This window comes from Stenella coeruleoalba, assembly GCF_951394435.1.
Source record: "Stenella coeruleoalba genome assembly, chromosome: 10".
Taxonomy (NCBI): Eukaryota; Metazoa; Chordata; class Mammalia; order Artiodactyla; family Delphinidae; genus Stenella; species Stenella coeruleoalba.
Genome location: NC_137156.1, coordinates 44,856,648 through 44,884,308, shown reverse-complemented (window position 1 = coordinate 44,884,308; position 27,661 = coordinate 44,856,648). Strand labels below are relative to the sequence as shown.

At 41.3% G+C, this 27,661-nt stretch overlaps 1 protein-coding gene across 18 annotated transcripts in view; it reads left to right on the top strand.

The window, feature by feature from the left end:
- Positions 1-27,661, top strand: part of DST (dystonin) — a 496,974-nt gene that overhangs the window by 386,100 nt on the left and 83,213 nt on the right. For all 18 annotated transcript variants that reach the window (XM_079934485.1, XM_079934486.1, XM_079934474.1 and 15 more), the window contains 6 exons: positions 2,228-2,290; positions 2,887-3,128; positions 4,008-4,137; positions 7,057-7,256; positions 8,702-9,197; positions 11,056-12,527. In XM_079934485.1, the coding sequence (XP_079790611.1) occupies positions 2,228-2,290; positions 2,887-3,128; positions 4,008-4,137; positions 7,057-7,256; positions 8,702-9,197; positions 11,056-12,527 (2,603 nt within the window). The remainder of the gene's footprint in view (positions 1-2,227; positions 2,291-2,886; positions 3,129-4,007; positions 4,138-7,056; positions 7,257-8,701; positions 9,198-11,055; positions 12,528-27,661) is intronic.

The following is a 27,661-nucleotide window of genomic DNA, read 5'->3' as shown; positions in this document are numbered from 1 at the left end:
TCTTATTAAATACTACAATTTAAAATGTAACCAAATTCATCTGTAAGAATAAGGAACATTATATTGGGGAAGGGGAAAGATCAGATTCCAGTTTGTTTTTACCTAATTGATGGGGATGTAGAAATTCTATTTGAAATCTTTTTTTTTTTTTTTTAAACTTGTGCAAGTCAAATGATCAACAGCAAAGTACAATAGCTCCCATGGCTAAGCCCTTCACTCTTTTTTTTTTAAAGAAGATGTTAGGGGTAGGAGTTTATTAATTTATTTATTTATTTTTGTTGTGTTGGGTCTTCGTTTCTGTGCAAGGGCTTTCTCTAGTTGTGGCAAGCGGGGGCCACTCTTCATCGCGGTGCGCGGGCCTCTCACTATGGCGGCCTCTCTTTTTGCGGAGCACAGGCTCCAGACGCGCAGGCTCAGTAGTTGTGGCTCAGGGGCTCATGACCAGGGCTCGAACCCGTGTCCCCTGCATTAGCAGGCATATTCTCAACCACTGCGCCACCAGGGAAGCCCCTGAAATCTTTGATAAAGAAATGAGTCTGGTCTCCTGGGAAAGAAGGAAGTAAGGAAAGAGAACAGGTTCTTTTCTGTTGAGTGGACCTCTCTTAATTTCTTCCCATCTGCTTTATTCCTTACACTATTCCCAAAGAAAACAGTTCTATACTGTGTTAGCCAGCATGTCTGAATCACAATCTTACCAGGCTTCTCAACAGAAAGGGAGAGTCATGTATAAATAATGGTTCTAAAATTAAGTTGTGGATAGAGTTTTAAGTTTAAAACATATTTATATTTGTTGTCACTATCAGCTTTAAATAATCCAAGAGAAGACCAAAGGCAGATCTCATATCTTTATTCTGAGGGTTTCTGACGATCCTCTGTGGTTTATCTGCCCTGCTTAGCCCCCAGCTGTTCCCATTGTGAGGCTGATGTTGAGCTGGGCCCATCTCCACCCACTGTTTTTTCTGCTCTTTTAATCCCATTTCAGGCAGTCCTCATAGTGTAGTGTGTGATGATCTCTCCTTTCTCTCCTAATCAGATTTCCTGAAATATCAAGGTTTTTTGTTTTTTTTTAAAGGAAGGGAATTCTGTGGTGTTTTACATTAGTTCTTCATGCCCATTCTGTATTAGTAATAAGTAAAAAGTATTTTTTCCTACTCTTGACACCTCCCAAGCATGGTAGGAATTAATCTCGAGTATCTAAAGGGTATTTTCACTTCCATCTGAAAGACCACGGTGTGTGTGATTTTTTTTTTTTTTAAGGGACAAAACTTTAGATTAAGATTCAGATATTTAAATGTTTTTGTTTAGGCTTGTTCGTGTGTGGTTAGTTTGGGGAAATGTTTTTGTGTTTTGGATAGAGAGCCAAGGCATACTAACATGAGAAGGTCTAATTGATTTTTTAATATTCTGGTTATGAAAAAGGAACCAGTGCTAGGTGTTTATGGAATTAAAGAGAAATAATTACTATAGCTCACCAAGTAGTTCCTATTTGCTAGGCAGTAGGGTAACTGTCTTTAATGCCCACAGTGGTCTCGCGAGATACGTGTTATTCTCCCCAGCAGTTTGGTGGGATGGATTCACCTGTGCAGCCTCACAGGAAGTCATTAGTGAGGCTGGGGTTTAAGTTCAGGTGAGACATATGCCAGGGCCCAGGTGCCCCAGCCACTGTACCTCCTTCCTCTATACTGATACAGTAATGGTTTCTTTTACTTTTAACTTTTCTCTCATGTCTTTTTACCTTATTCCGCCTCCATTAAACCCATGAAAACACTGTAACTACAGCAGACAATTCTCAGTTTCTTAACTTGAGACAGACATTCTTTTGTCCGTCAGGCATTTATCCTTCAAGCAACACACATAGTGACCAGCTTCTGTGCTTCAGGGACTGTATCACTAAAATAACTTCAGCTTTAAAGCAACCTTATCCCCAAATTTTCTTATAAATTAATAGTTAATGATTAATGTATATAATATAAAGTTACTGAAACTCTACTGTTTAAGTTGATCATGTTATGACTTTAAGAATAAATTTTATGCAAAAGAGAGGATATAGCTTGATCTTTCAGACCTTCATTTGATTTTGAAATTGAATCATTATTTTACATTTTCAAATAGTAATAACATTTTAAAAGAATTAGTGTTTATGGCATTTGCTTTAATGCCACCTACTATTAATATATATAAAATACAATAGAAATCTATGATGACTTCAGTTTTAATATTTTCGCAGGTGGAGTAATATTAAATGGTGAAGGAACAGCCATAGATACTCAGGATATTTTGGCAAATAAAGGTAAATGGTAACTTTAAGTGCTTATTGATTAAGTTACTTGGTCTGGTGTTTTTTTTTTTGAGAGAGAAAGAAAATCTTTTTAGGGATGAAAAGTAGTTATATCGAAATTTCAAACTTGAATTAAAATGGTATGAGTATAGTCATGTTCTCCATAAATAACATGTTTATATAACATTCCATGCAATTTTGTTCATCTGAACTTAATGAAATCCAGTAATTCAGCTTGGCATTTGGTTTATGTTTCCTTCTTTCGGGTTAATTTGAGATATTTTCTCACTTGGGATAACATTATTTGAGCTATTTTTTTTTAATTTGTTGCCTGAGGAATTAATAAGCATCATTTCATGATTTGGGGGTTTTATTCCATTTTAAATATCTATCTCATTTCACTTGTATTATGCAGTGTACCTAAAGTATTTGTCATTAAGTAGCATTGTAAGATGATGTAACATTTTAGTTCTAAAGACTCTATGACTTTATCATAGTAGACTTAATATTGACAAAATAGAAGGAAATAGCACGTGAAACAAATTTTTATTTCTAGAGCTCTAAACACCCTGAAAATGTGTCAATATAATTTTTCTTCTTACGTTTAGGATTAACATCCATTAAAAAGGATATGACTGACATAAGCCATGACTATGAAGATCTTGGCCTCTTACTTAAAGACAAAATAGCCGAACTGAGTACCAAACTCTCCAGATTGCAAAAGGCTCAGGAAGAATCAAGTGCCATGATGCAGTGGTTACAGACAATGAACAACACTGCCACAAAATGGCATCAGGCACCTACACCTACGGACACTGAGGCTGTGAAGAGTCAAGTTGAACAGAACAAGGTATCTTCTGTGGGTCCATTTACCGAAGATGTGAGAGAACAGATTAGCACTCAGAACTGAGCCCTGGGGGTCAGGAGCCCCGTTCTGGTTTCTGGCTCTATAACCTTCAACACATAGTTCGCCAGCTTTGTTGAACATGACTTTTTGTAGAGATTGATGTTAATAGTCACTTATTTTTACACACAGATGTTATAAAGATGAGTGAGCTGTTGGGTGCAAGCAACTTTGCCACCTTCAAATTAGTTTAAGTCTTGGATTTTAACCAGTACTTATTGGAAAAGATGTATTTAAGGGCTAAGTGTATTAGGAATCTGTTCTGTCCAGTATAAAATAGGGGAGCTCATGCTTTCCCTTTGTTTAATACGCGGTATTTCTTGCTACAACTGTCAGGGTTGGGAAAACGGTTTTGCACTTTGGCAATGCTGGCAAAAATGTCTCCAGATGACTAACTTATCTTTGAACTCTGTAACGTGTTGTCCAGAAAAGTGCTTATTTGCTAGTAGTCTCAAATCTTGCAGCCTTTATCAAGACTGATTTTCTGATTAATTACAATCATACTGAGGTCATTTTCCTTTTTTTCCAAAGGGATTTGAGAATACCTTGAAATTCTTTCTAGGTGATGGGATGAGGGTCATTATCTCTGTAGCTCTAGCATTCCTCCTTGGGATTCTGTTATCAGCTAGTTGAAGAATAGTTACGAAGAGGAAAAGAAAATATAATTCACTGCTGAATCCAGTCCTCACTCACTTCAGCCTTTAACAGTGGATTGTTTCCCCTCTTTTGGTCATGTTGGAGAAAAAAGTGCTCTATTGAAATTGTGTTTTTGTCTTTTGATGTTGACATACTTTAATGAAGTTACTTTTTTTATTTCCTTGTTAGTCATTTGAGGCAGAACTGAAGCAAAATGTAAACAAAGTGCAGGAGTTGAAAGACAAGCTGACGGAGCTGCTGGAGGAGAACCCAGACACTCCGGAGGCCCCCAAGTGGAAGCAGATGTTGACGGAAATAGGTATGTTACCACTTACACCAGAGGCCGTGAACAGAAGCACAGTCATTTTTTAAAAACCATAATCTCTATCAGAAAACATCTATCCAGCAATCTCACTGACTTTGGGATTTGTTTCATGTTTCAGAATCGATCTTTGCATATTCTAAAGTGTCATTTCATATTATACGGTGCTAGGCCTTGGCATATCTTGTGTTTTTCTCACTAAACACAGTAACGAAATTTATGTTTATGAAGAAGGTAGATACCAGTTGATAGAATGCTGTGTATTGAGTCACATGTTTTCATTATGGTTTATTTTTTATTAGGTTTTGGGTGCTTCTAATTTTTTATGATTTGTTATATTTTAGTGTGGAGAGTCCTTTTTGTTTGCTTTTCTGGAAAAGCTGGGTGCCTTTCTCCACCATGGAGTTCCTGATGGGACCCCACCAGCCCCTGTTTCATGCTGCTGGTCCCTTTCCCAACCAGCCTGAGAAGGCTGCTCCCCACAGGAGTCTGGGGGTTTGCTCTTTACCCAGAGTCCTCCTCCCATCTCCATCCTGTCCCTATATAAACTGTTCCTCGGAGATGCAGAATTGCCTTCACAAGCCCTGTTATCTTATCACCCCTTTTCCTTATTGTAATGATATGGGAGTGAGTGTAAGACAGTGACACTCATTTTCCCTACTTCATAGTATTTGGAGAATTCAGTGAGTTAATGTGTGTGCAGCTCAGACAAACAGTATCGGGCACATACTAAGTATGTTTAACTATGACTATCACAAGAATCATTTTACTTTGAATTGTTCCATTATATTTAGCTAAATCTTGTCCTTCCTTTAGAGTCAGATATGCTGTGATAAATTTAGAAGTTTCTAAGTACGTTTTAGTTTAATAAGAGTCATCCTTATACATATAACTGCTTCACTTTGCTGTATACCTGAAACTGACACAACATTGTAAATCAACTATACTCCAGTAAAAGAAAAAGAGTCATCCTAAGAGATCTTAATGTTGAAAGGTGTATTTAATCCAACAATAGAGACTTCTGTTGCATTATAATTAATTGGGCCCTAATTCAGTGGTTGTCAGAATATCAGAATTACTCGAAGGAATATTTTCAAGACATCTTAGAATAGCGGAGGGAGCGAGGAATGCATATTTCAGAAAAGCTTCCTGATAAGATTTTGATATTTCTCCTTCTCCGTTTATGGTTGGAGTTGCATTATCTCATTATCAGATTGTGATTGACTAGAACACGCCGTATAGTGTGACATTGTTTAGGTAAACGTTTCAGGGGCTGGGCTCTATGAAAAGCAGCTCTTCAGTGCATTACACTAGGTGAAAAAAATCTGTCAGATCAGCTCTTCACACCGTCAGTGTTGAGTGACTTATGTGTTGAGAGATGGTCTGTAATTCTGGGCTTCAAGGAGCATGCCGTCCTCAGGGCTGGGGGAGCAGGCAGGGCATCCTAGTGGAGGGTGAGACCCAGTGGGATCATGAAAGCGGGATGGGGCAGGGACAGAAGGGGAGGGATGGAGCATGTGAGCTGTGGGGCCCTTGTGCGCCCAGCCTGTTGCGATGAGGACATGTGATCAGCGGGCAGATGAGGGCTTCCTCTCGGAGGACAGACCTTTTCAGATGAGCACACGAGGGCCCTTTTGTGGGAGACCCTGGAGGTCAAGCAGAGGTCATCAGATTTTGCCGTCTAGTTGGTGACGAGTAAATTATTGAGGGGTTTGAGCCCAGAAGTGACATATTCAGTGACGTTTAAGGGAAATTATTTTAGAACCAAATTCATTGCAGCTGAGGATCACGAATCGCAGGTAAGCTGGTTAGAAGGCTCTTGGTCTAGGTGTGCAGCTCTGGAAAGGGTGCTCCTGGCAGCAAGAGCAGAGCATCCCCTGGGGACATGTTAGAAATGCACATTCAGACATCACTTCAGACCTGCTGATCAGTCCCTCCAGGGGTGGGCCCAGCACCTGTGCGACCAGACCCTCTAGGGGTCTCTGATGCAGCTCCAGCTTGAGAAGTACTGGTCTTGGCAAAAGATGGTGAGGACCAATGTGGAGTTGGGTATTGGGAATGGAAGCACTGTGTTTAAGGGTTTGTGATTGAGGATATAGGAGAGTCATGAAAGAACATCCTGAATTATGGCATTTCATGACATGCATGAGAATAACCTTCAAAAGAAGTCTAAAAGTCGGAAAAACCTACCCATTTTGATAGGAATATCATGAGTTTTTTCCTCCAACATTGAATTTAAGGGGTTGGTGAGATTTCCTATTGTAACTTCTGAGCAGTTGGCTGCTGATGTGTGATTTGCGTAGAAGAGCATGGCTGGGTGTAGATACACACATTTGGGAGTCACTTACCACCATCTGGTCGTTGAAGGTTTGCTATTAAAGAAAAGGATACATGTTCATTGTTCTAGTGGGTCAGTTCTAGTTGAATAAACAGACTCTGTAGGACTTCTAGAAGGAATGAGGGTTCTCAGGAATATTCCATAATCTACAGCATCTTCCATCAGATTCAAATCTATTTTTCTTACACTTCAGTTGACACAAACCATTGGGACCATAAAATCTGTATCATTAAATGCAATTAACGCACAGGTTAGTCTTTAATTGACTATGTAAGGAGAGCCCTGTCCTACAATCTTCATAGATACAGTTGTATTAAATGTATAACAAACAAACATCTGGGCTTCCCTGGTGGCGCAGTGGTTGAGAGTCCGCCTGCCGATGCAGGGGACACGGGTTCGTGCCCCGGTCTGGGAAGATCCCACATGCCGCGGAGCGGCTGGGCCCGTGAGCCATGGCCGCTGAGCCTGTGCTCCGGAGCCTGTGCTCCGCAACAGGAGAGGCCACAACAGTGAGAAGCCCACGTACCGCAGAAAAAAAAAAAAAAATCTGTTTCATCCTTTATCTTTTTTTCTTCTAGATTCTCAGTGGCAAGACCTCAATCAGTTAACAGTTGATAGACGACAGAAACTGGAAGAATCCTCAAATAATCTAACCCAATTCCAGACTGTGGAGGCTCAGTTAAAACAGTGGCTTGTGGAAAAAGAACTGATGGTCAGTGTCCTTGGGCCCTTGTCGATTGACCCAAATATGCTGAACACACAAAGGCAGCAGGTGCAGGTGAGTCCTACCTGACTTAACAAGACAGATGTTTTCATTAGAAATACATTACCTTTGATGGTATGTGCTCTGCCTGTCTCGGAGGGTTTGTAATGTGTCAGATGCCCACGAGGTACTGTCGTGAGGCTGGCGGGAAACCCCCAGAGAAGCAAAGCTCTGGAGCATCCCTGGAGCATCCCTGAGGGGTCCACTGAGCCCACGAGTATGGTCAGGTCCCTTGATCGTTTCAGTCATATTGTGGTTTGTAGAGACCCTGTTAAAGAGGACTTTCTTTGAAGTATATTAATAACATACATATTAATAACATATGATTGCATAAGTAATAACATTTTTATGAGAAGCTAGTATATTGTTTAGAAATGACTCCTTTGAGGTTTTATTCATTTTGATTGTGGTAGTAGGTAATGAAACTTATAAAGCTCATGCAAAACATCCCTGAGTCGGGGAGACAAAGTAAGAAGAGAAAGAAGAAGGGAAGAAGAGGAGGAACCTTGAAACCTGCAGGGTTAGTTAGACTCATCTAATTATGAGCAGATAAATCCACAGGGGGAGAAACATATGTAAATTGTAAGTCAGACGTAGTCGCAGGCGCTCCGCTGTGGTCTCGGTGGGCTTTCTTTCTGTGCAGGTGGTGGTTTTGGGGCATGGAAGCTGATCTGTACTCTGAAAATACACAACAGTCTGGGTAGTTGAGTCACATGCTGTCCTAGGCATGTATGTTCTTCATCTGAATAGATGGAAACAACAGATATAAAGAAACATTTGAGGAGAAGTAATTAACCATAGTCTCCCAGAGATAGATAAAATATTCTACTAAAAGAAGGACATTTGGGGATCATTCGTTTTATAATGAAAGCCAGTGTGAGCCCGCACGCTCAGAGCGACATGATTTATTGGCTAAATCTTTACAAAAAAGACTGTAAACGTCGATTTTATGTTTAAAAAGAACCTTTGTAAATCAATACACCATGAGTTTGTATATCCTAACACTGTTATCACTGTGTATTTCCTTTGGTGTAAAATGCTATAGAGCATTTAAAAAAATCCTGTAAAAAGAAAAATGCAAATAGGAAGAAATCAAATTGGTGTTAGTGTGATGTAAACTTGTCTAAAAGCAGTGTTTCCCTTTGTGTGTGAAAATTTGTGCATGAATTTTTGTTCCTTTTCCCCACACTAGCAAAAATATTTATTCTCTTTTGTCTCCCTTGGGGGATATTATTTTAGACAAAATGTTAATCTCTGTGAAGCACCATTGCTCTTTGGATTAGTATACGATAATTGGACTGCCTTTGAAATAAAAGCTAGGAAAGCAGTAACAAAAATAAAATAAAAACTAGATAATTAACTACCATTTCTGTCTGTTTAGAAACTTAAAGGTATGTTTTCTGTAATTAATTCTCTAGTCATTTGTGTGTTTATTTGCCCTCATCACCTCTTTACCTTAGATTCTCCTGCAAGAATTTGATACCCGGAAACCTCAGTATGAACAGCTAACAGTGGCTGGTCAGGGCATACTGCACAGACCTGGGGAGCACCCATCTTTCCACGGGATTGTGAAGGAACAGCTAGCAGCTGTGACCCAAAAATGGGACAGCCTCACAGGACAATTGAGGGACAGATGTGACCGGATCGACCATGCCATTGTTAAAAGCACCCAGTATCAAAGCCTGCTGAGAAGCCTTTCCGATAAGCTGGCCGACTTGGATAATAAACTCAGCAGCAGTGTGGCCGGGAGCACACACCCTGACGCGATGAACCAGCAGCTGGAAACAGCCCAGAAAATGAAGCAGGAAATAGAGCAGGAAACGAAGCAGATCAAAGTGGCCCAGGCTCTGGGAGAGGATCTGGCAGCCCTGGTTAAAGAAGAGTACTTGAAAGCTGAACTTAGTCGGCAACTGGAAGGCATCTTAAAATCATTTAAGGATCTTGAACTAAAAGCAGGTTTGTGTGTCTTCTTTGAATGCATGTATTTCCTGGAAATAGGGATCAGTGAACTCCCTATTTCCAAGCTGTTGGGGAAACCAGTCCCCTAAAGTGAACCTGCCCACAGTGAGAGGTGCATGCAAGGAGGGTAGATTTGGGTTCACATGCACACACAGTGTTGCAGGGGCGGGGAGTTCTGCACAGATAATAGGCGGACCCCGTGCCGGCAAAGTCCACTTTGCATAGGCCCATGGAAACTTCGGGTACTCCAGATTAGTTTTTACAGACTTTCAGACATAGAGAACAGACTTGTGGTTGCCAAGGGGCAGGGGAGGTAGAAGAGAGATGGAGGGGGGAGTTTGGGATTAGCAGATGCAAACTATTAAAAAAAATTTTTTTTATTGAAGTAGAGTTGATTTACAATCTTGTGTTAATTTCTTCTGTACAGCAAAGTGACTCAGTTATACATATACATGCATTCTTTTTTAATATTCTTTTCCATTATGGCTTATCATAGGATATTATATAGAATGGATAACCAACAGGGACCTACCACATAGCACAGGGAACTCTATTCAGTCTCCTGTGATAAACCAAAATGGAAAAGAATATGAAAAAGAATGTGTATATATGTATAACTGAATCACTTTCTTGTACAGTAGAAAATAACACAACATTGTAAATCAACTATACTTCAATTTAAAAAAACCGTAAAAAAAACAAATTGGTTTTTAAAGGTGTCAGTGTTTATGCTATGCGACAGTCTTGTTTCACCAGAAAAGGAGACGACTACAGTTATTAAAAAAGGCTTGGCATCGTTTTCTTGATAACAGCTAGTTCGTCTGGCTCCATCATGGAAGCTTTTCCAGAGAAACGTGTGAGAGAGAAGCATTATGCACGATTTCCTCTCTCGCCTGCTGTAGCCATCACTCTGTGGCCGCTGAGCCCAGGATGGTCCAAGACAGCAGCAGCAGTTCCTGGGCCCGAGAAGGGCAGGCCAGAGGAGAGCCCGTTGGTGGCTGTTTGTCATTTGCCAAGTAACACTAGGCACTCAGTTTATATTTTTTAATAATTGATTGGATTTGTTTACTGATCATAGCAACCGTTTCAGACTTACTCCTTGATTTTGACGTGATATGGATAGCAAACATTACCTATGATGATTACAGTGATGGTGACTATTGTTAGGAACCCTCTTCCGTGACAGGCATTCAGCTCAGAGCTTTACTTGCACGCACTGTCACCTCATTCCCACGACAGCTTCTATCAATGTTGCCAGCTCACACTTGGGGAAATGAGGCCCAGAGGTTTAATCGTTCACCCTAGGCCCTCCAGCTCTTGAGAGGCTGAGTTGGGATCCAGACCCATGTCGTCCCCATGGGCTGCCTTACATTGCCTCCATGATGGGTAAAAATTACACAGGTGGAGACTTCCCCGGCGGTCCAGTGGTTAAGAGTCCACGCTTCCACTGCAGGGGGCACGGGTTCAGTCCCTAGTTGGGGAACTGAGACCCTGCATGCTGCAGGGCCCAAGGAAAAAAAATCACACAGGTGGAAAAGTCACATTTAATAAGAGATTGGTTATTTATCAGCATCACCTAGAGCTTTGAACAGTTGTCACTTCCCCGCCCTAGGATGGAGGTGGCTCTAGTATCCAGCCTCTATTGTCTCTTTTCTTGCCATAGTCCTCACCTCTTGCCCTTCCCCCACCGCCTTTGTCCATAACGTAAGCGCTTTTGTCGTTCTCATAGTCAGTGCTAGTAGCCCTTGCGTTTAGATTATTCTGTGTATTTATTTGGTGGTTTTTCTCTTGGCTTTTTGCAGATTTATTCAACATTTTGATGTAAAATAAACATGTCTGTGGTTTTATTTTTTAGAGAACCATGTCCAGCATCTTCAGTCAGCCTGTGCCAGCTCTCATCAATTTCAGCAAATGTCTAGAGATTTCCAGGCTTGGCTGGATACCAAGAAGGAAGAACAGAACAAATCTCCCCCGATATCAGCCAAAGTCGAGGTCTTAGAGTCATTAATGAAAGATCAGAAAGACTTCAGGAAAACTTTGACCGCCGAGTCTCACATTTATGAGAAAACCATGGCGGAAGGTGAAAACCTGTTACTAAAAACACAAGGGTCTGAGAAGGTAGCGTTACAGTTACAACTGAACACGATTAAAACCAACTGGGATGGATTTCAGAAGCAGGTGAAAGAAAGAGAAGACAGGGTGAAAGATTCACTGGAAAAAGCTCTCAAGTATAAAGAACATGTGGAGATGCTCCAGCCATGGATAGACAGGTGTCAAAACAGCCTCAAGGAAATAAAGTGTAGCTTGGATCCTGCTGAGACAGAGAAATCTCTTGCCCAGTTAAAGTCTCTGCAGAAGGAGAGGGACCAGCACTTTGGGATGGTGGAACAGCTAAACAGTGCAGCCAGCAGCCTGCTCCGTGTCTGTGAAGTGGACAAAGAGGCGGTGGCAGAGGAGAAGGAATCCCTGCTCCAGAAGTTGGACATGGCCACCGAGCAAGTGCACAGGAAGAAATTCTCTCTGGAGAACATGGCCCAGAAATTTAAAGAATTTCAAGAAGTTTCCAAAGAAGCTCAGAGGCAGCTTCAGTGTGCAAAGGAACAGCTAGATATGCACGACTCTCTGGGGCCCCAGGCTCACAGCAGTAAGTCCCTGACTGTGTTGCAGACTCAGCAGAAAGCCCTTCAGACCTTGAAGCCTCAGGTTGATCTGGCCCAGGGGCTCGCCCAGGACCTTGTGGCGGGGGCCTCCGACTCCAAGGGCACCTCCGAGGTTCTCCTCCAAGCAGAAGCCTTAGTCCAGGAGCACAGCGCCCTCAGCCAGCAGGTGGATGAAAAGTGTTCCTTCTTAGAAACCAAGCTTCAGGGCATCGGCCATTTCCAGAACACCATCCGAGAGATGTTTTCTCAGTTCGCGGAGTTTGATGATGAGTTGGACAGCATGGCCCCAGTGGGGAGAGATGTGGAAACGCTGCAGAAGCAAAGGGAGGCTATTAAAGCCTTCTTGGAGAAACTGGAAGCGCTCATCGCAAGCAACACCAATGCCAATAAGACCTGCAAGATGATGCTGGCCACGGAGGAAGCCTCTCCTGACCTGGTCGGCATCAAACGGGACCTGGAGGCTTTAAGCAAACAGTGCAACAAGCTTCGGGACCGTGCACAAGCCAGAGAAGAGCAGGTGGAAGGGACCATCACGCGCCTTGAAGAATTCTACAGCAAACTCAAGGAATTTTCTACTCTACTCCAGAAGGCTGAAGAGCACGAGGAGTCTCAAGGCCCTGTTGGCATGGAAACAGAGTTGATTAACCAACAGCTTGATGTGTTCAAGGTAGGGAGTGCTTCCTTTGTACTCTGCGTTTTGGTTATTCAAAGACATTACTGATCGGTATAGAAGGAGATGGCCTATTTTGTAGCATCTTCAAGTAGGATTGTCATGCAGTGTTGGAGCTTAAATGAGAATCCGTGGGCGGAGGGGATATCCAGGTACGTGGGGTGAGTCCAAGCTTCCTGGGGCTTTGGGCCCTCATGGGATAAGGCCTGTGATGAATTAGGAGGTCAAAGGGTGCTTGGAAAGCTGGTGTCTGTTTCTGATGTCACTCACAGCTGCCCTCTGGAGTGACCACGTCCGTATTTTAAACTCAACCGCGGAGGCCCATCCATCACATCAAAAGTGTGTTCTCTTCATGTTTGCGTCCCAGCATTTTCTTTCATGGTGAATTATAGTCTTTTCCTGCTCTTTCCCTTTTTATAGTCTTCTCCTCCTTCTTAATTGAATTTCTTCCCCAAGTTCCTATTTTAAAAGGCAGGGGTAGAGTTCCTTGTTGTAATCCTGGCCCCAGACGATTGGGAGTAAATTATTTCTGATGGGACTCTGAGCGCCTTGGGGCTGAGAAATGTGTACCGACTGGCAGCACCCAGTGATGCCTGATGATGGAGTCGGAGGAGAGGGTGGGCCAGGTCCAGGGTCAGTGATGTGAATCCGCTTAGGGTAGCAGGTGCAGAACTCGCATCTCGTTGGAGAGAGGGTCACCTGCACAGGGAGGGTCCTAGCTGTCCAGCCTTTGCTGCACAGGGCTGACAGGAACCTGTAGGGTTGCAGGGGATCCTGTTCTATTCATGAGGTAAGTTTTACTTTCCAGTAAAGGCTGCAGTGATGCGTGAAGCATCAAATAGGATTAAATAGAAACAGAATTTGCAAAACAACAAATCATTTCCCAGGAGAAATGAATATAAATCAAATAGACCTCCTGAATTCTGTGCTGTTATACTTGACAAAGTCTTTCCTTTGTTTCTCTTTCGTGGTGTTATTTTTAGGTGACTGAAGTTTGAAAAGTAACTTCAAAGTAGCTTCTTTTTCTTCTTTGTTATATTATGGTTGTTTGCTGTTTATAGAGTGCCTTTGAAGCCCAGTTTCTTCAGGGATTAAGAACCTGCGGTTCTGTATTTGGGTCTTGATTCTGGAAGGAGAAGGAAGCTGCCTCACTGTTGATTTAACTTCATTGCCCTGTCACACTTTCACACTGTGGTTTGCAAAATAAAGATTTCATATAAGAGAGCTGTCTGTTAGAAAAACAAAGTTCTGTGACAGTTGCTGCTTGGAAGACAGGGGGTAGGGGGGTGCTTAGGAGTGAGTCTCTGGAATTTTCTGTGGGACCTGACAAAGCTTGAACGCTTCCATGACAGTGATCAGGTGGTCTTTGTACTGATGAAAGTTGAGCATGCTTTTGTGAAACGTTATCATTTCTTTGGGTTTTCTGTGACTTTGTTTAGAAAAAGAGAGCAGGCCTTTATCTCTCTACACTGCTTCAACTACTTATAGGAAAATGAGCAAAAGTAATAATATCGGTGCTGCTGCTTTGTCCACGCCCCCTCTTTGGGTCCCCAGGCATGAGGACAGTGAAAAACATGGCTCTGTTGTGGAGAGGTCTTCGGAAAGGAAGCAAAAGCAAGGGATAGGAGGGTCTCGCTCACACGTTGCTTTGAAATTATTTTGCAAACTGAAAAGCACTAAATAAGCATTGTTACTGTTCATGGTTACACAGATTGCTTTATTTGACTGTGAAGAAAAACAAAGTGATCATGTCTTCTAAAATAAGCCACTTGGCGTGCTGTGTCTATGTGTTTTCTCATTACTTTTTAAGGAGTTGACTGATTTTAATGAAATTCAGTAATAAAGAATATCATGACATACCCTCAGTGTCTTGAGACCCAGTGACTGAAATGAAAGTTTCCAAGTAGACAGTCATCTGCATTTGGTATATGCCAGTGCCCTAGGTAAAAAACAATAAGAATATTATGGTAAATATGCTTACACAATCACTGATTCTCTTTTCTTTGTGTGTGTGTTTGCCAGTGTATGTTCTAAAAACTAACAGTTACAACAGTTAACATTTATTATGGGCTTAGTGTGTGTCAAGCATGACTCTAGACTGTCTTTAATCCTTTTGACAGTCCTGAGAACTGGGTACTGTCATTATCCCCATCTTATTGTAAGGAAGCAGAGACCCAGGGAGGGGAAGTGACTTTCCCAAGGTCACACGGGTAGTAAGTGTCAGAGCCTGGATGTTTTGGTGGATATAATGCAGTGTTTTGGTCAACTTTATTCATCACGTTGTACATCTTACACTTCTCTGGGAAATTTTCAAATCATCTTTGCTGGAGACTGATTTGGGTGGCCTGAGTAACCAGCCATTGTTGTTGGTTTGTTTGTTTTTCTGATTTTTTAAAATTGAAGTATAGTTGATTTACAATATTGTGTTTGTTTTAGGTGTACAGTACAGTGATTCAGTTTTATATATATATGTATATATGTGTGTGTGTGTGCATATATATATATATATATATATATATATATATATATATATATTCTCTTTCAGATTCTTTTCCCTTATAGGTTATTACATAATACTGAGTATAGTTCCCTGGGCTATACAGAGGTCCTTTTTGTTTATCTATTTTATATATATTAGTGTGTATGTGTTAATCCCAAGTTCCTAATTTATCTCTCCCCACCCCCCACCTTTCCCCTTTGGTAACCATAAATTTGTTTTCTATGTCTGTGAGTCTCTTTCTGTTTTATAAATAAGTTCATTTGTATTTTTTTTTTTAGATTCTGCATAAAAGCAATATCATATGATATTTGTCTTTCTCTGTCTGACTTCACTCAATATGACAATCTCTAGGTCCATTCATGTTGCTGCAAATGGCATTATTTCCTTCTCTTTTATGGCTGAGTAATATTCCTTTGTATATATGTACGAAATCTTTTTATCCATTCATCTGTCAATCAGCCATTGTTTATTTTAACCCAGAGCACCAGGAACACTCACTTAAGGAACGTGTTCTGTAAAGCCAGACACTATGATAACAGGAGGTGAATGTGTGTGTGTGTGTTGTCTTAGAAATGTATCTCTAGATGTTGTGATGAGGATAATGACAGTTACCACCAGCACCAAACATTTCCTTGTCTTAGTGATTATGTCATTTTTGATTGAAGTTGTAAATTATCTCAATTCAGATCTTCACTTAGTTTTTGTTGGAGATTAAGCTTTGGTTGGACATTAGTTTTGTTTTGTTTTGTTTTGTTTTGTTTTTGCAGTACGCGGGCCTCTCACTGTTGTGGCCTCTCCCGTTGCGGAGCTCAGGCTCCAGACGCGCAGGCTCAGCGGCCATGGCTCACGGGCCCAGCTGCTCCACAGCATGTGGGATCTTCCCGGACCGGGGCACAAACCCGTGTCCCCTGCATCAGCAGGTGGACTCTCAACCACTGCGCCACCAGGGAAGCCCATGGACATTAGTTTTAACATAATATTTTAGGAAGATTTTAAAAATTGCTTTAAGTGGAATAATTTGCATTGAGTAAAAAGCTAGTATTTTGCTATTTTATAGTTTCTAAAAATAAAACAGAAAAGCACCGAAGTACTGGGTCTATTTTCATTACAGACTTCGAAATATGATGCAGTTTGACATGACTCTACCTGGTAGCTTCTGTTTAACCTAATGTCATGGGTAAAATCTTCTGACAGTTTTTCATACTATAGAATAAGCTGCCTTCAGAGTCTTTCTGGAGCTTCATAGCTGTTACCCAGTTACTCAGTTGGGGTCCGTTATATTCACTGGGAGCATAATGGATTATTTAAACTAGGTAAGACAGACCTCTTGGGTTCCATTCTTTCCCCCCCCCCCCCTTAAACTTAACCTAGGAAACAGCAGTTAATGTCCTTGACAGGATAAAATTAATTCATGTTTAATACCAACACAAACATAATGATTGAAAACAAATGCTGTTCTGAACCAAAAGTCCTAATTCACTGTCAGTGAAAGCTATTCGAAGTTTCCGAAAAGAGATTGGTACTACCCTTTATGTTACTTTAGCTAGGTTTTTAAACAATGTGGATTGTTTTCCTGCTTCTAAATATTAGTCATTGGATTAAAATGTCTAAAGACTGAGGTATTTTCTATTACTGTTGATAACCCAGAGTACCGTTTTTCTACTTATACTTCTGTATTATTGCATTAAATTCTGTGTACACTGTCATAAATTCCTAGGCAGAAAGGAAAAAGTCCCCCTATCCCTACCTCCTATTAAAGATTCCTGGTCAAGATTATCTTCAAATCTAAACTACATTATCAGGTAATATTAACGTTTCCACATTTCTATTTTATTTTTCAAAGACATACCAACTCTATACAAGGAATAGGTGCCACCCTTCCTATGATGTCATCAACAGCCAATTATCCCCACACTGAATTGATTTCATTTCAGTGAAGAGCACAGAAACTTGATGTTTTAGCGAACATATACAGTCACATCCCAGCTAAATATATGACCCTCCCCAGCTCCATCTAGGCCGTGGTAAAAAGTTTTACCCACAGCCTGCTTACTGTTTTTTCTGGCCACTCTGTTGCTTCTCCAGTTGTCATTCGGTTTGTTCCCACAAATGAACACATCACTGGTACAAGTCTCTCTGAACCAAAGATTTCTAAAAGCAGGGAATTTTTAAACCGAGTTGAAACCAGAGACAGAGACCGGAACACATGTAATTGTGCTGTGATAAATGTTCTCTGGTCCAGGGGAAGGCAGTGTGGAACCCAGGCATCCTCCTGAGCATGTTGGGTGAACTAGAATGCCAGGCGCCATGAAGCTGGGGAAGCCGGGAGGTTTGAGTCCTAATTGTAAATGGTATGGCTGAAAAAAATCAATTTCCAAGTATCCTCTTAAGATATTTATTAAATGATCCTACAACAACCTCTGTAATGTCACCATATTTTTAGAGATAAAATTAAACTGTCCAAAGAATGCTTTAATAATGATTTCTCAGTGGCCCGTATTGTTACATAGAGGTCAATGACAAATTGTTCGCTGTTTTTGTCAAAAACAGGAGCAAATTCAGTAAAGCTGTCGCAGAAGAGGTTTTTCTTGGGGAAATATTCTTACTTGACTGGATTTTTGTTAATGAGCCTGTGTTATCAGGGAGGTTTCGTAACACCTTCCTGTGGTATTTTTAAAGGTGACAATGTTTTCACTATAGAAACTGTACTTTGATGCATGGGCTTTGTAGGAAGGTCACATTATTCAGTCAGCTATATCAGAGTGGCTTTAAGATGTTAGGAAGAAAGAATATCACCTATGCTGGGCAACACAGAAGGCCCACCAAAGCAGAGGCTGCACGAGGCCACTACGATGGCGCTGATGTGATGGCAAGGTTCGTAAGACTCCATGGTCGCACCACACACACCAGCAGAGCCAGTGGGGCCTTCTTCCTACTCCGAAAGGCTGTCCTGGTGGGGAACGTGGCACGAGGGCTCTTTCCATGTTTGCTTCTAACTAACGCCATGCTCTTGGTGTCATGTGGCCTCTTAACTCCTATGGCTTCATTTAAGATCCAGGAGTTAGACGTAGGAAACAAACTTACGGTTACCAAAGGGGAAAAAAGGAGGAAGGGAGGGATAAGTTAGGAGTTTGGGATTAGCAGATACATACTACTATACTATATAAAATGAACAACAGGACTTACTATAGCACAGGGAACTATATTCAATATCTTGTCATAAATGGTATATATATACTATATATATTCAGTTATATGTATATAACTGAATCACTTCTTTGCTGTGCACCTAAAGCTAACACAACATTGTAACTCAACTATATTCCAGTTTAAAAAAAAAAAAAGATCAAGGAGTTCATGTAGGTTGTTCTGAATGCAGTTCCAGCCAGAGATTTTATACCAGGGGATTTTTTGGTGGTTTTGTTGTTAACTGGATAAATTTGTATCTTCATTTTAAAGTGGTTCTCCCCGCCACCCCCAGCCCAGACACACCCACCGGCACACACAAAGCGCTAGGCTATAGCATCTCCTGTCATTATCATGGGCCTTCCTTAGATAAAAGGAGATCTACATAATTTATTTTACTCTCATGGAAAGTTGCTTAAAGGGGTGTGTGTGTGTGTGTGTGTGTGTGAGAAATGGGAGCAGAGAGGGAGGAATTTGCTTTGTTGTTTCGAAATGATGCGTTGGTTTCTGGATAAGAAAATTTGATGGGTTAATGTTTTTTAAATGTTTCTCTAGGTCTGTAATCATTCATTAAATAATAGCTTCGGGTAAGTAAATGCTGTGATGGTAACTTCCAGGAAGAAGAGGAGTGCATATTACAGATCCTCCTTAACATTCAAGATAAATTCCCATCAAGATCAGTCACCCTGTTAAGTGTTTCTGAATTTGTTTGCTTTTGTCATGGGGTCTGAATATCCTGTTTTCCTTCAAATATAAATTATTTTCCACTGAAATAAATAGCTACTGCATGTTCATCTGATGACTATCCTTGAAAACCCTTGACCCATTTATGTGAAGCTGTTTATCAGTTTATCAGAAAACTAAGAACACAGGTTGCTTTCCGTTTTCCTGAGCTAATGGCATATCAATTTTGAAAGAATAATAGAAATTGTTGTTTCTAAGGCCTAGTTTTGTACTCACAGCAAAAAAAAACCACATCTCTTGTTTGGCTTCTAATCCATATTTCAGGAGCACCTGGGCCAGGAAGATACTTTGGTCAGTTTTTATGGATAATAGTGCATTTACTCACAAACATTGTCCATTTACTGCACTTGAATTTCCTAATATCTCTAGCCTTTCAGCTCTAAAAACTCCATGTTTCAGTTGGTAAAATTAGTCTTTTACCTTTTCTATGATGTGGATCATTGTACTTTGTGGTAAGATTTTTCAGGAACTTTTCTTTTAAAAGATTTAATTTAATTTTAGAAATATAGAATGAGAAAATTATACTGTTTTGCTTATAATTCAATTAGCATTTGTGTACTTTTCTAAAATCATCTGCCTTTAGAAGATTTTTTAACTGAATCACATCTAGTAGGCTGTGTAAAGTTATGTTTTGAGACCAGTTTAACATTGTGATTTCTGTATGTATGAAATAATACTGTTGACTACTTTTCAGAAGAACCTTACTCATTTTATTCATTGTGTATTTCTCTCTTACGAAAATGTGAGAGAGCTAGGTATCACGATTAGCGTTTAACACAGTTCAGTACATCTCGATTTTACTAACTTTAGAGACCATAGCATTGAAAGTAGCTGCATAAACCAAATTTAGGAAGAAAAGTTCAGCCAGTCCAGTTCTGCACTAAATGTGAGTTCTTTTATGTTATCCAGATAGATCTTTGGAATCTGATTCCAAGTCACAAAGATAAATATACAAGTTGTTGTCATCAATACCAATGTAATATTAAGAGTACAAATTTCAATTTGAATCAGAATCTATTAGGATCGTCCTTTGTAGAGTTAGTTGAAATCAGCTTAATAAAATAGGAATTCAATTATTAAATAAATGGCACATCCTTAAACATAATCAACTAGAGGACATTTTCCCATAGCACTTCCTGCTTCCCAGCTGTACTCTGCTCACTTTCTCATCCATATTCTCCACTTTACTGTAAGCCATGAAGGGGCGGGGGTGCTGCATCTCTGGGCACCAGCACTTTGCCAGGGCTCTCCGTGCTGTTTGGTAATAGTGGGCACTGTTTGATGAATGGTTGAGTTTATGAATGAATTGTCTATGTAGCTTTAAAAGTGTACTATCCACATGAAATGTGAGGTTGCTGTTCTTAGCTTTACAGAAGGTTAGAAGACTAGAATAGAATTGTGCTAATGATCCAGAGTTAGAGCCTAAGTTGGGCAGAATTAGGGCCATTTTTTCTTATGAAAAGTTCTGGGAGGATCTCTGTTTAGAGAAAGGCCCTGGTCCACATTCTGTGGAAACTTTATTATTCATGTAGCCATGAATAAATAGCTTATATGGGAAGGGAGTGGCAACTGACAGTCAAACCCTTAGTTTCTGCTGATTCCAGCCTAGGGCACGACCCACTGTTCAAACGTGGTAACTGTGGGCACGTTTTTCTTTGTCTTATGATCCACATGTCACAACAGCCTGTGTGATTAGACAGGATCAAGTGCTTGTTGCAGTATTTCACTTCTTGACTCTGAAGAGTGGGCATTGATATTATCATGTTGATGCGTTGTTTATTATGTATATATTCCCTTCTAGTTGGCTATAGATATTTTTTCCAACTTCATGATGGCCATATACTGAGTTGTATCTAATAATTGTTGAATGGGTGTGTAACCTGTAGAGTTCCAGTTATGGATAGATTTTTTTTTTCAAAGATTCAGTTCTTAGGTTTATAAAAATCATTTTGGAATATTTTCTTATGAAAGGTAAACAAGATCCATCCCACATCTTTTCTGTAAAGTTATCAGAGAAAGTATAGGGTTGTTTTTAATAGAACTGTCTTCACTTGGGGCCAGCACAGTGTTACTTATGTTCAAATGATTATTTTGTGAGATTGAGGAAAGAAAATCTGCCCTCTATCTGCTACTCTGGCACGGTTGCTTATTTCATAAGATAAGGAATGGATAGATTTTACTTTATTTAAATGAATCTATGAAATTTCCCCACACACACACCCAAAGGCTAAGGTTTGGCTTGCTGAGTTAATTTTCAAACAGTATTTTTAAAGAGTGTTTATTCAGTAGATTAAAAAAAGTGGGTGTGATTTTGTTAATGAAACATCCAGAGTCATTTAACTGCCCTTGATCTTTGCCTGAGTCTTGCATCAAATTCAAGAGGAATGCATGCTTATTAGTAACGACTAATATTCATGTCCGCTAATATTCATATTCTTCTTCTCGAAGAAGCTTAGGAATAATTGATTCTGGAGAACAGTTCTACTTGAACTTGGGTTTTGAAAAGAATGACACAAGAGTCGACTTGAAAGTGATGCGCGCTCTGCATTTGCAGACACTAAACGTCTAAGAGTCCGCAGCTGCAGCGCACGGGAGTATGGTTTCATCAGAAGGATGGGGACCTGTTAGCCCTTATCCCTGTTTCCTATTCCCAGGGGTGCAGTCCCGGCGGGGCTCCTGGTGTCTGTTCCGCCTCTGCTCGCCCCTCCCCCACCTCCCCAGTTACCAGATACGCGAACCCGCGCCGCCCTCCCCGCGCCTCCAGGACCGGGTCTGGTTCGCGCTGATGTCACCACCAGGCGGTTGCCTCGCAGCCGCCCGCCTCTGGGCACCTCCCCCTCAAAGGCTCGAGGGCTCCCGGCCGGACGGGGCCGGAGTCCGGGGGATATGCCCACGGAGTCCGGTCTCGGGAGCGCGTAGCGGCGGAGTGGGAGCCCGGGCCCCGCGGCGGCGAGGGGCGCGCGGTAGATGCGCCCCCGGGAGCGCCCGGGCTCGGGACGCCCGCCCGCCGCCTCCAGCTGCGCCTTTCAAGGCCGGCGGGGTCCCAGCAGCCCGAGCCTTAGAGGAAGCCCGGAGCTCTTCTCTGCTGCAGTTGCCTCAGGTGGATCCGTCGTCTTAAGGAGGATCAGATAAGAGTCTTTGAAAACGGCTTTTTTTTTTTTTTTTTAGGGGAGTTTATAGTACACCGTGCTTTGTGTTTACTTTAAACGGTCGCTGGATTGTACTGGCCTGGCCGCCCAAAAGCCTATTTTTTCCTCTTTGGATAATTCTGAATAGTCTCGAAGAAGCTTAATATGGGTAGAAAGACTGCCTTTCGAATCAAGATTATTTATAGCTACTCCCAAAAAGAGTAAAAGAAAATTTGAACTTTCTTACCGCATTAGACTTAACTTATTTTTCTCTGAAGACTTGTTCTGTGCCTTCATTGGAACAGTCCATGGTCCCTGGGTTTGTCTTTTAAGTTTCTGAACCTTGGTTTATTTATAAAAGAGATGGAGTTTTGCAGGCCGTCTTTAAGTGGATTACAGTTAACCAGAGCACTGCTGAAATTAACATTCAGCCAGCTAAGATGCTGGCTCCTTTGGAAATTTTAACCTGGAAATCTCAGATGCAAAATTAGAATAAAAAGGGAAATGGACCGACAATGGAATGTTCTAAGTGTTTGAGCCACTGTTAAGTGCATTATTTGGTTTCTTTTTTCTGTGTTTTGGAGTATATGAAAGGGAACTCTGGGGGCCTTTCTGGGTAGGAGGAGGAAGGAGACTTCTGTTCTCTGCTCATGATGCACTTTATTTTTGAGAGTCATTCTCAAACCACCAGGTAAAGGGAGGGTTGCAAAGTAGACCGGTGCCCTGCTGCTGGCCTTAAACACCTCATCTATGACGACGTGTGTTATGTGAGATGCGTCCTTGGGCTGGAGACACTTTATAGTTCTGTTCAGAAGTGTGCTTTGCTGAAAGATGCATTGCCTTATTTCCCACTTTCTGTGTCAAGAGCTGCAATATTTGTTTTAACTGTCTCCAAAATGGGCAAGCCGCTGAGCAGACCGGACTGTTTACGTCAGAATCCCCCCTGTGTAGGGAAGGGTGAGGAAGAGGAGGACCTCAACATCGAGGACTGTTACGTCCCGCAGCGCTCCATCTACGACACGGTTAGGCTGAATGAGCAGATCGACTCTGGTTCCAAGGGGAGCCTGTCTTCCAGGCATTTCACAGATCGGACTTTACCCTACAGTCACAGAACACTGGATGTCAGTTCTTTATGCTCCAATGGTGCCCTTGCTTCTTCCAGTGCATTTGAGCTGAGAGGCCGTGAAACTCACAAACTCGATGAAAAGATGATCTTTGATGCCCTCAAACTAAATAGCGATATCATCCGAAGCACAGGATTACCCAAAGCCAAATCTCACGCAGAAAAGAAAGAGCATAGACGGTCATGGCGAATGTTCGTCCCAGCCAATTTTATGGATTATGCAAACAAAAGTGAAAGCTCTTTTGTTGAACCTCCTGATCTGTCAGATGCTGTTACCAAGGCTGGCAAGTGCAGAGGGGGTAGTAATTCTCTCACGTCGGAGGAGGATGACTCTGGGTTATGCAGTCCTCCAGCCGAGAGGGAAGAAAAACAGGGCATTTTACCTGGAGACCCATCCCGAATTAGAAGCTTGTCTTCTGCTGAAGATATTCACATAGCAGAGCAATATAGACCCTTTTTTTCTGTTAATTCCATCAGCGAACAGAAAATCCCCTTGCTTTCATGCAGAAGCGCCCACCTTGATGACAACTTCAAAACGATTTTACATGATGTTTCTCCACCAGAGGAAACAAAACGTGTCAACGGTCAAAGGGAAATCCGTGGTGAAAATTGCTGCCTGCAGAATGATGTCAAAGAGAGCACTCTTAAGGCTGACCCATTCATTTTGCCAAGAGAGGGAGAAAACAAGTGTATTTCTAACCCCAGAGAAGAAGGAAAAACATATGGACCAGGAGAATTACAAAGCACAGCACGAAGTAGGGAATTTATGGGAGGTTCTCCTGAGGATTTGCCTCTCCCTCACACAGATCTGGGGGGAAATGATGTAGATGGGGGTAGCACAAGTTTAGTAGAAAACCTGACATTATTGACACAATACGATTTGGAAGAATCCAACGTAGCATCTCAAGAGGACATGGAGGCTCCCCTTTCTGCCCAGGAGATGGAGGCGATCCCTATGCAATGCTCCCCCAAATTCAGAGCAGTAAGAAAGAAAGCCACTGCCCGAAAAACAAGGGCCCGGGCAGGAACCTTGGACCCTGTCTGTAATGGCTTTCACTCAGTTCAGGTAATTAACGGAGATGGGAAATTCTGTGATGCCCAAGGTCTGTGGTAGTGTTGTCAAGTGGCCACTGGTGTTTCCAATCATGGTCAATCCGGTCTTGTCTTTGGGGGGGGTTTGACTAGTACCCTACCAGATGACAGATATTGATATGATCATAACAACAAATTAATTAGGGACCGTTTTTGAGGAGCGTGATTATCCCCAGCTGTTTGGAGTCCTGCTCCTGGTTGTAGAGACGGTGGCTGTTCCCTTTCATTTGAATGCCTCCACTGTGAATTTATGTTAGGCTTAGGCTTTTCCACAAATTGTGGTTTAAGACCCAGCCATTTAAGGGCAGTTATATTGGATTTATTAAGCTCGAACGGGCTTAGGAAGGTACCAACACAGTATTGTTTTGGTCTGAGAAGTGCTTTCCTCAAATTGAGGACTTTTTACACCTTCTGAAAATATTCTCTAAGTAGCTCTGCATGGGGGAGAGAGGTAATTGTGCTGTATTTTGCCCCTCACTTGTATAGCCCCTCACTTTTGGTAAGTGGTGAGTGAGGTAAGCAAGTAAAGCGTACTGCCTTGTAATAGGGAGAGGTTGGTTGTCAAGCCTGTAATTTTTTTCTTCCCACTTAGATTGAAGTTCAGCTATTTTGGTCCTTTTCCTAAGCTCTTCTGGTAAACTTTGCCTCAGAGGTAATTTTATTTTATTTTAAGCTTCTCTTGTGTTTGTGTACTCATGGGTTAGATTGGGGGGAGAGTCTCTCTTCCTAGGTATTTTGTTACTGAGAGATAAGGAATTTGGACACTATCAGTCTATGAAATAATTGCTCTAATCAGGGATGCCCTTTCCATGAGGTTGCATTAAATGGCATGCTAGTTTGAAAGCTTAGCAGAGTACTTTTTCTTTTTTACTGTATTTTTACAGTTTATTTGTAGAAAGTAAACTGTTAGGAGTATATAGATTCTTTAGTAGTTATCTTTTTTTAACCTTAGTGTATTTTTGTTAGCACTTGAGAAAATTACCACAGACTCACCCAGAACTACGCTGATAGGCAACCCTGAAATTCATTTCTTTAAAACCAAGTCCAGGGATTAAGGCAATTTACTGGAACGTTTTTATTAGGTTTTTGTTTTGTTTTGTTTTGCCCTGAAAATTAGCTGTGAGGGAGAATAAAACTTTCCCCTGCATCCTTATGTATCAGACAAGTTCCTGGAATTAAAAATGTAGCAGTTTCCCTCCCCCCTCTTTTTTTTGGTAAGTAGTAAAACATATCTACAGCTATTAGTTCCTAGAAACAGTAACTTGGAAAGTGGTATAGAAAAGAAGTAGGATCATAGCACCAAATTCTGTTTTCACTACCTTCCTGTTTCTATTGACTTATTAGGTAAATTATTGTCTTTTTTAAAAATCATGAAAGACATACGGTAATTTTTTCCCAATGATTTGGGGAATTCTTATAATTCTTTGTTTATGTGTAGTTGACTTTTTATACTGAGTATTGTTATATAGAAACAATTAGCCAGTGTGGAAACTGTCTGGATTTTCTGTGGAAGAAGTTTGGGCTTTTTGCTAAGAGGGGACTTTTAGAAGAGATGATCATTTATTTGTTTGCTGTTCTTTAATTTACTCATTCATACTATAACACAGAAGTATCCTGTGTGCTGGGCTTGCTCCAGAGTTGGCAGAGTTTGTCTCTGGCAGCCTCTACATCTTTCAAAATTATTTTCCATACTGTGCCTGTAATTTTTTCTTAAGTCCTATTTTGATATTTGTTTTTATTGTTTTCATATATTCTGTTTAACTGTTCATTCACTTGGACTGTTGATATACTTATATAGTGGCCTGTTGTATAATGACTCAGCGCCCCAAACCTTGTCTTACCTTAATCTCTAGCTGAAGCTTTCCTTCCTAAGTTAAATTATTTGCCTTCCTAGCATCCTTCAAGCCCTATATTTAAAAACATTTGTATTATCTGTGAAAGAATTGATGTACCCCCCCCCAGTATTATCTATTGAGGGGTTATCATCATATACCCCAAGATATAAATAAAATTTTCTATGCTGATATTCATTTGGCAAATCATTAACAGGTCCATATTACAAGCTAGGTACCATGGTAGGTCCAGGGTATAGAACAACTATAAGGAAAAGAAAAATTTATGCTTTCGTGGAACTTGCATTTTACCCTAATACATTAATTAGATCTTTTGCCAGTTACAGGCAGCGGGGCCTATAAGTTGGGTGGGATGGAGAGTCGGCAGGGAGAGTGCTGGAAAACTGCTGACAGAGCAGGCAGTGATCCAAGGGTGACCAGGGTTGCTGTGCCGGCCCTGTGTGATCAGATCCGTGGGGTGAGGCCTCCGTGCATCCTGCAAGCCCGTCGGCATCTTGACAGGCGTTGAGGGGCTAGACGTGTAGGAATCCACACTATTGCAGTGCCCATCTACCTCTTTTTTCTGTTTCTTTCCCTGTATTTGCCCCTCTGGCTCACGTCATCTTCTTGTCAGTGACCTCCATTTCCAATTTGAGTCTCAAATGTCATTTGCCAGTTAGCAGCAGGCATCCTTGGAAGGGCCTATAAGGATTCTTGCCAGGAAGGCTCATCTTGGGCCCTCGTTACCATTTTGCTCCTTAGCATTTTCTATACCTTCTTTTTTTTTTTAAATTGAAGTATAGTTGACTTACAATGTTGTGTTAATTTCTCCTGTACAGCAAAGTGACTCAGTTATACATATACATACATTCTTTTTTCTATTCTTTTCTATTATGGTTTATCACGTATATTGAATATAGTTCCCTGTACTCTACAGTAAGGGAACTCGTTGTTTATCCATCCTATACGTAATAGTTTGCATCTACTAACTCTAAACTCCCAGTGCATCCCTTCCCCCACCTTGGCAACCACAAGTCTGTTCTCTCTCTTTTAAATTAATTAATTAATTAATTTTTGGTTGCATTGGGTATTCGTTGCTGCGCGCGGGCTTTCTCTAGTTGTGGCAAGAGGGGGCTACTCTTTGTTGCGGTGCATGAGCTTCTCTTTGCAGTGGCTTCTCTTGTTGCGGAGCATGGGCTCTAGGTGCATGGGCTTCAGTAGTTGTGGCTTGTGGGCTCTAGAGCGCAGGCTCAGTAGTTGTGGTGCACGGGCTTAGTTGCTCCACAGCATGTGGGATCTTCCCGGACCAGGGATCGAACCTGTGTCCCCTGCATTGGCAGGTGGATTCTTAACCACTGCGCCACCAGGGAAGTCCCACAAGTCTGTTCTCCATGTCTGTGAGTCTGTTTCTGCTTCGTAGATAAGTTCATTTGTGTCATATTTTAGATTCCACATGTAAGTGACATCATACGGTATTTATCATTCTCTTTCTGACCTGAATGGTTTTGATAATATTGTGAATTTAT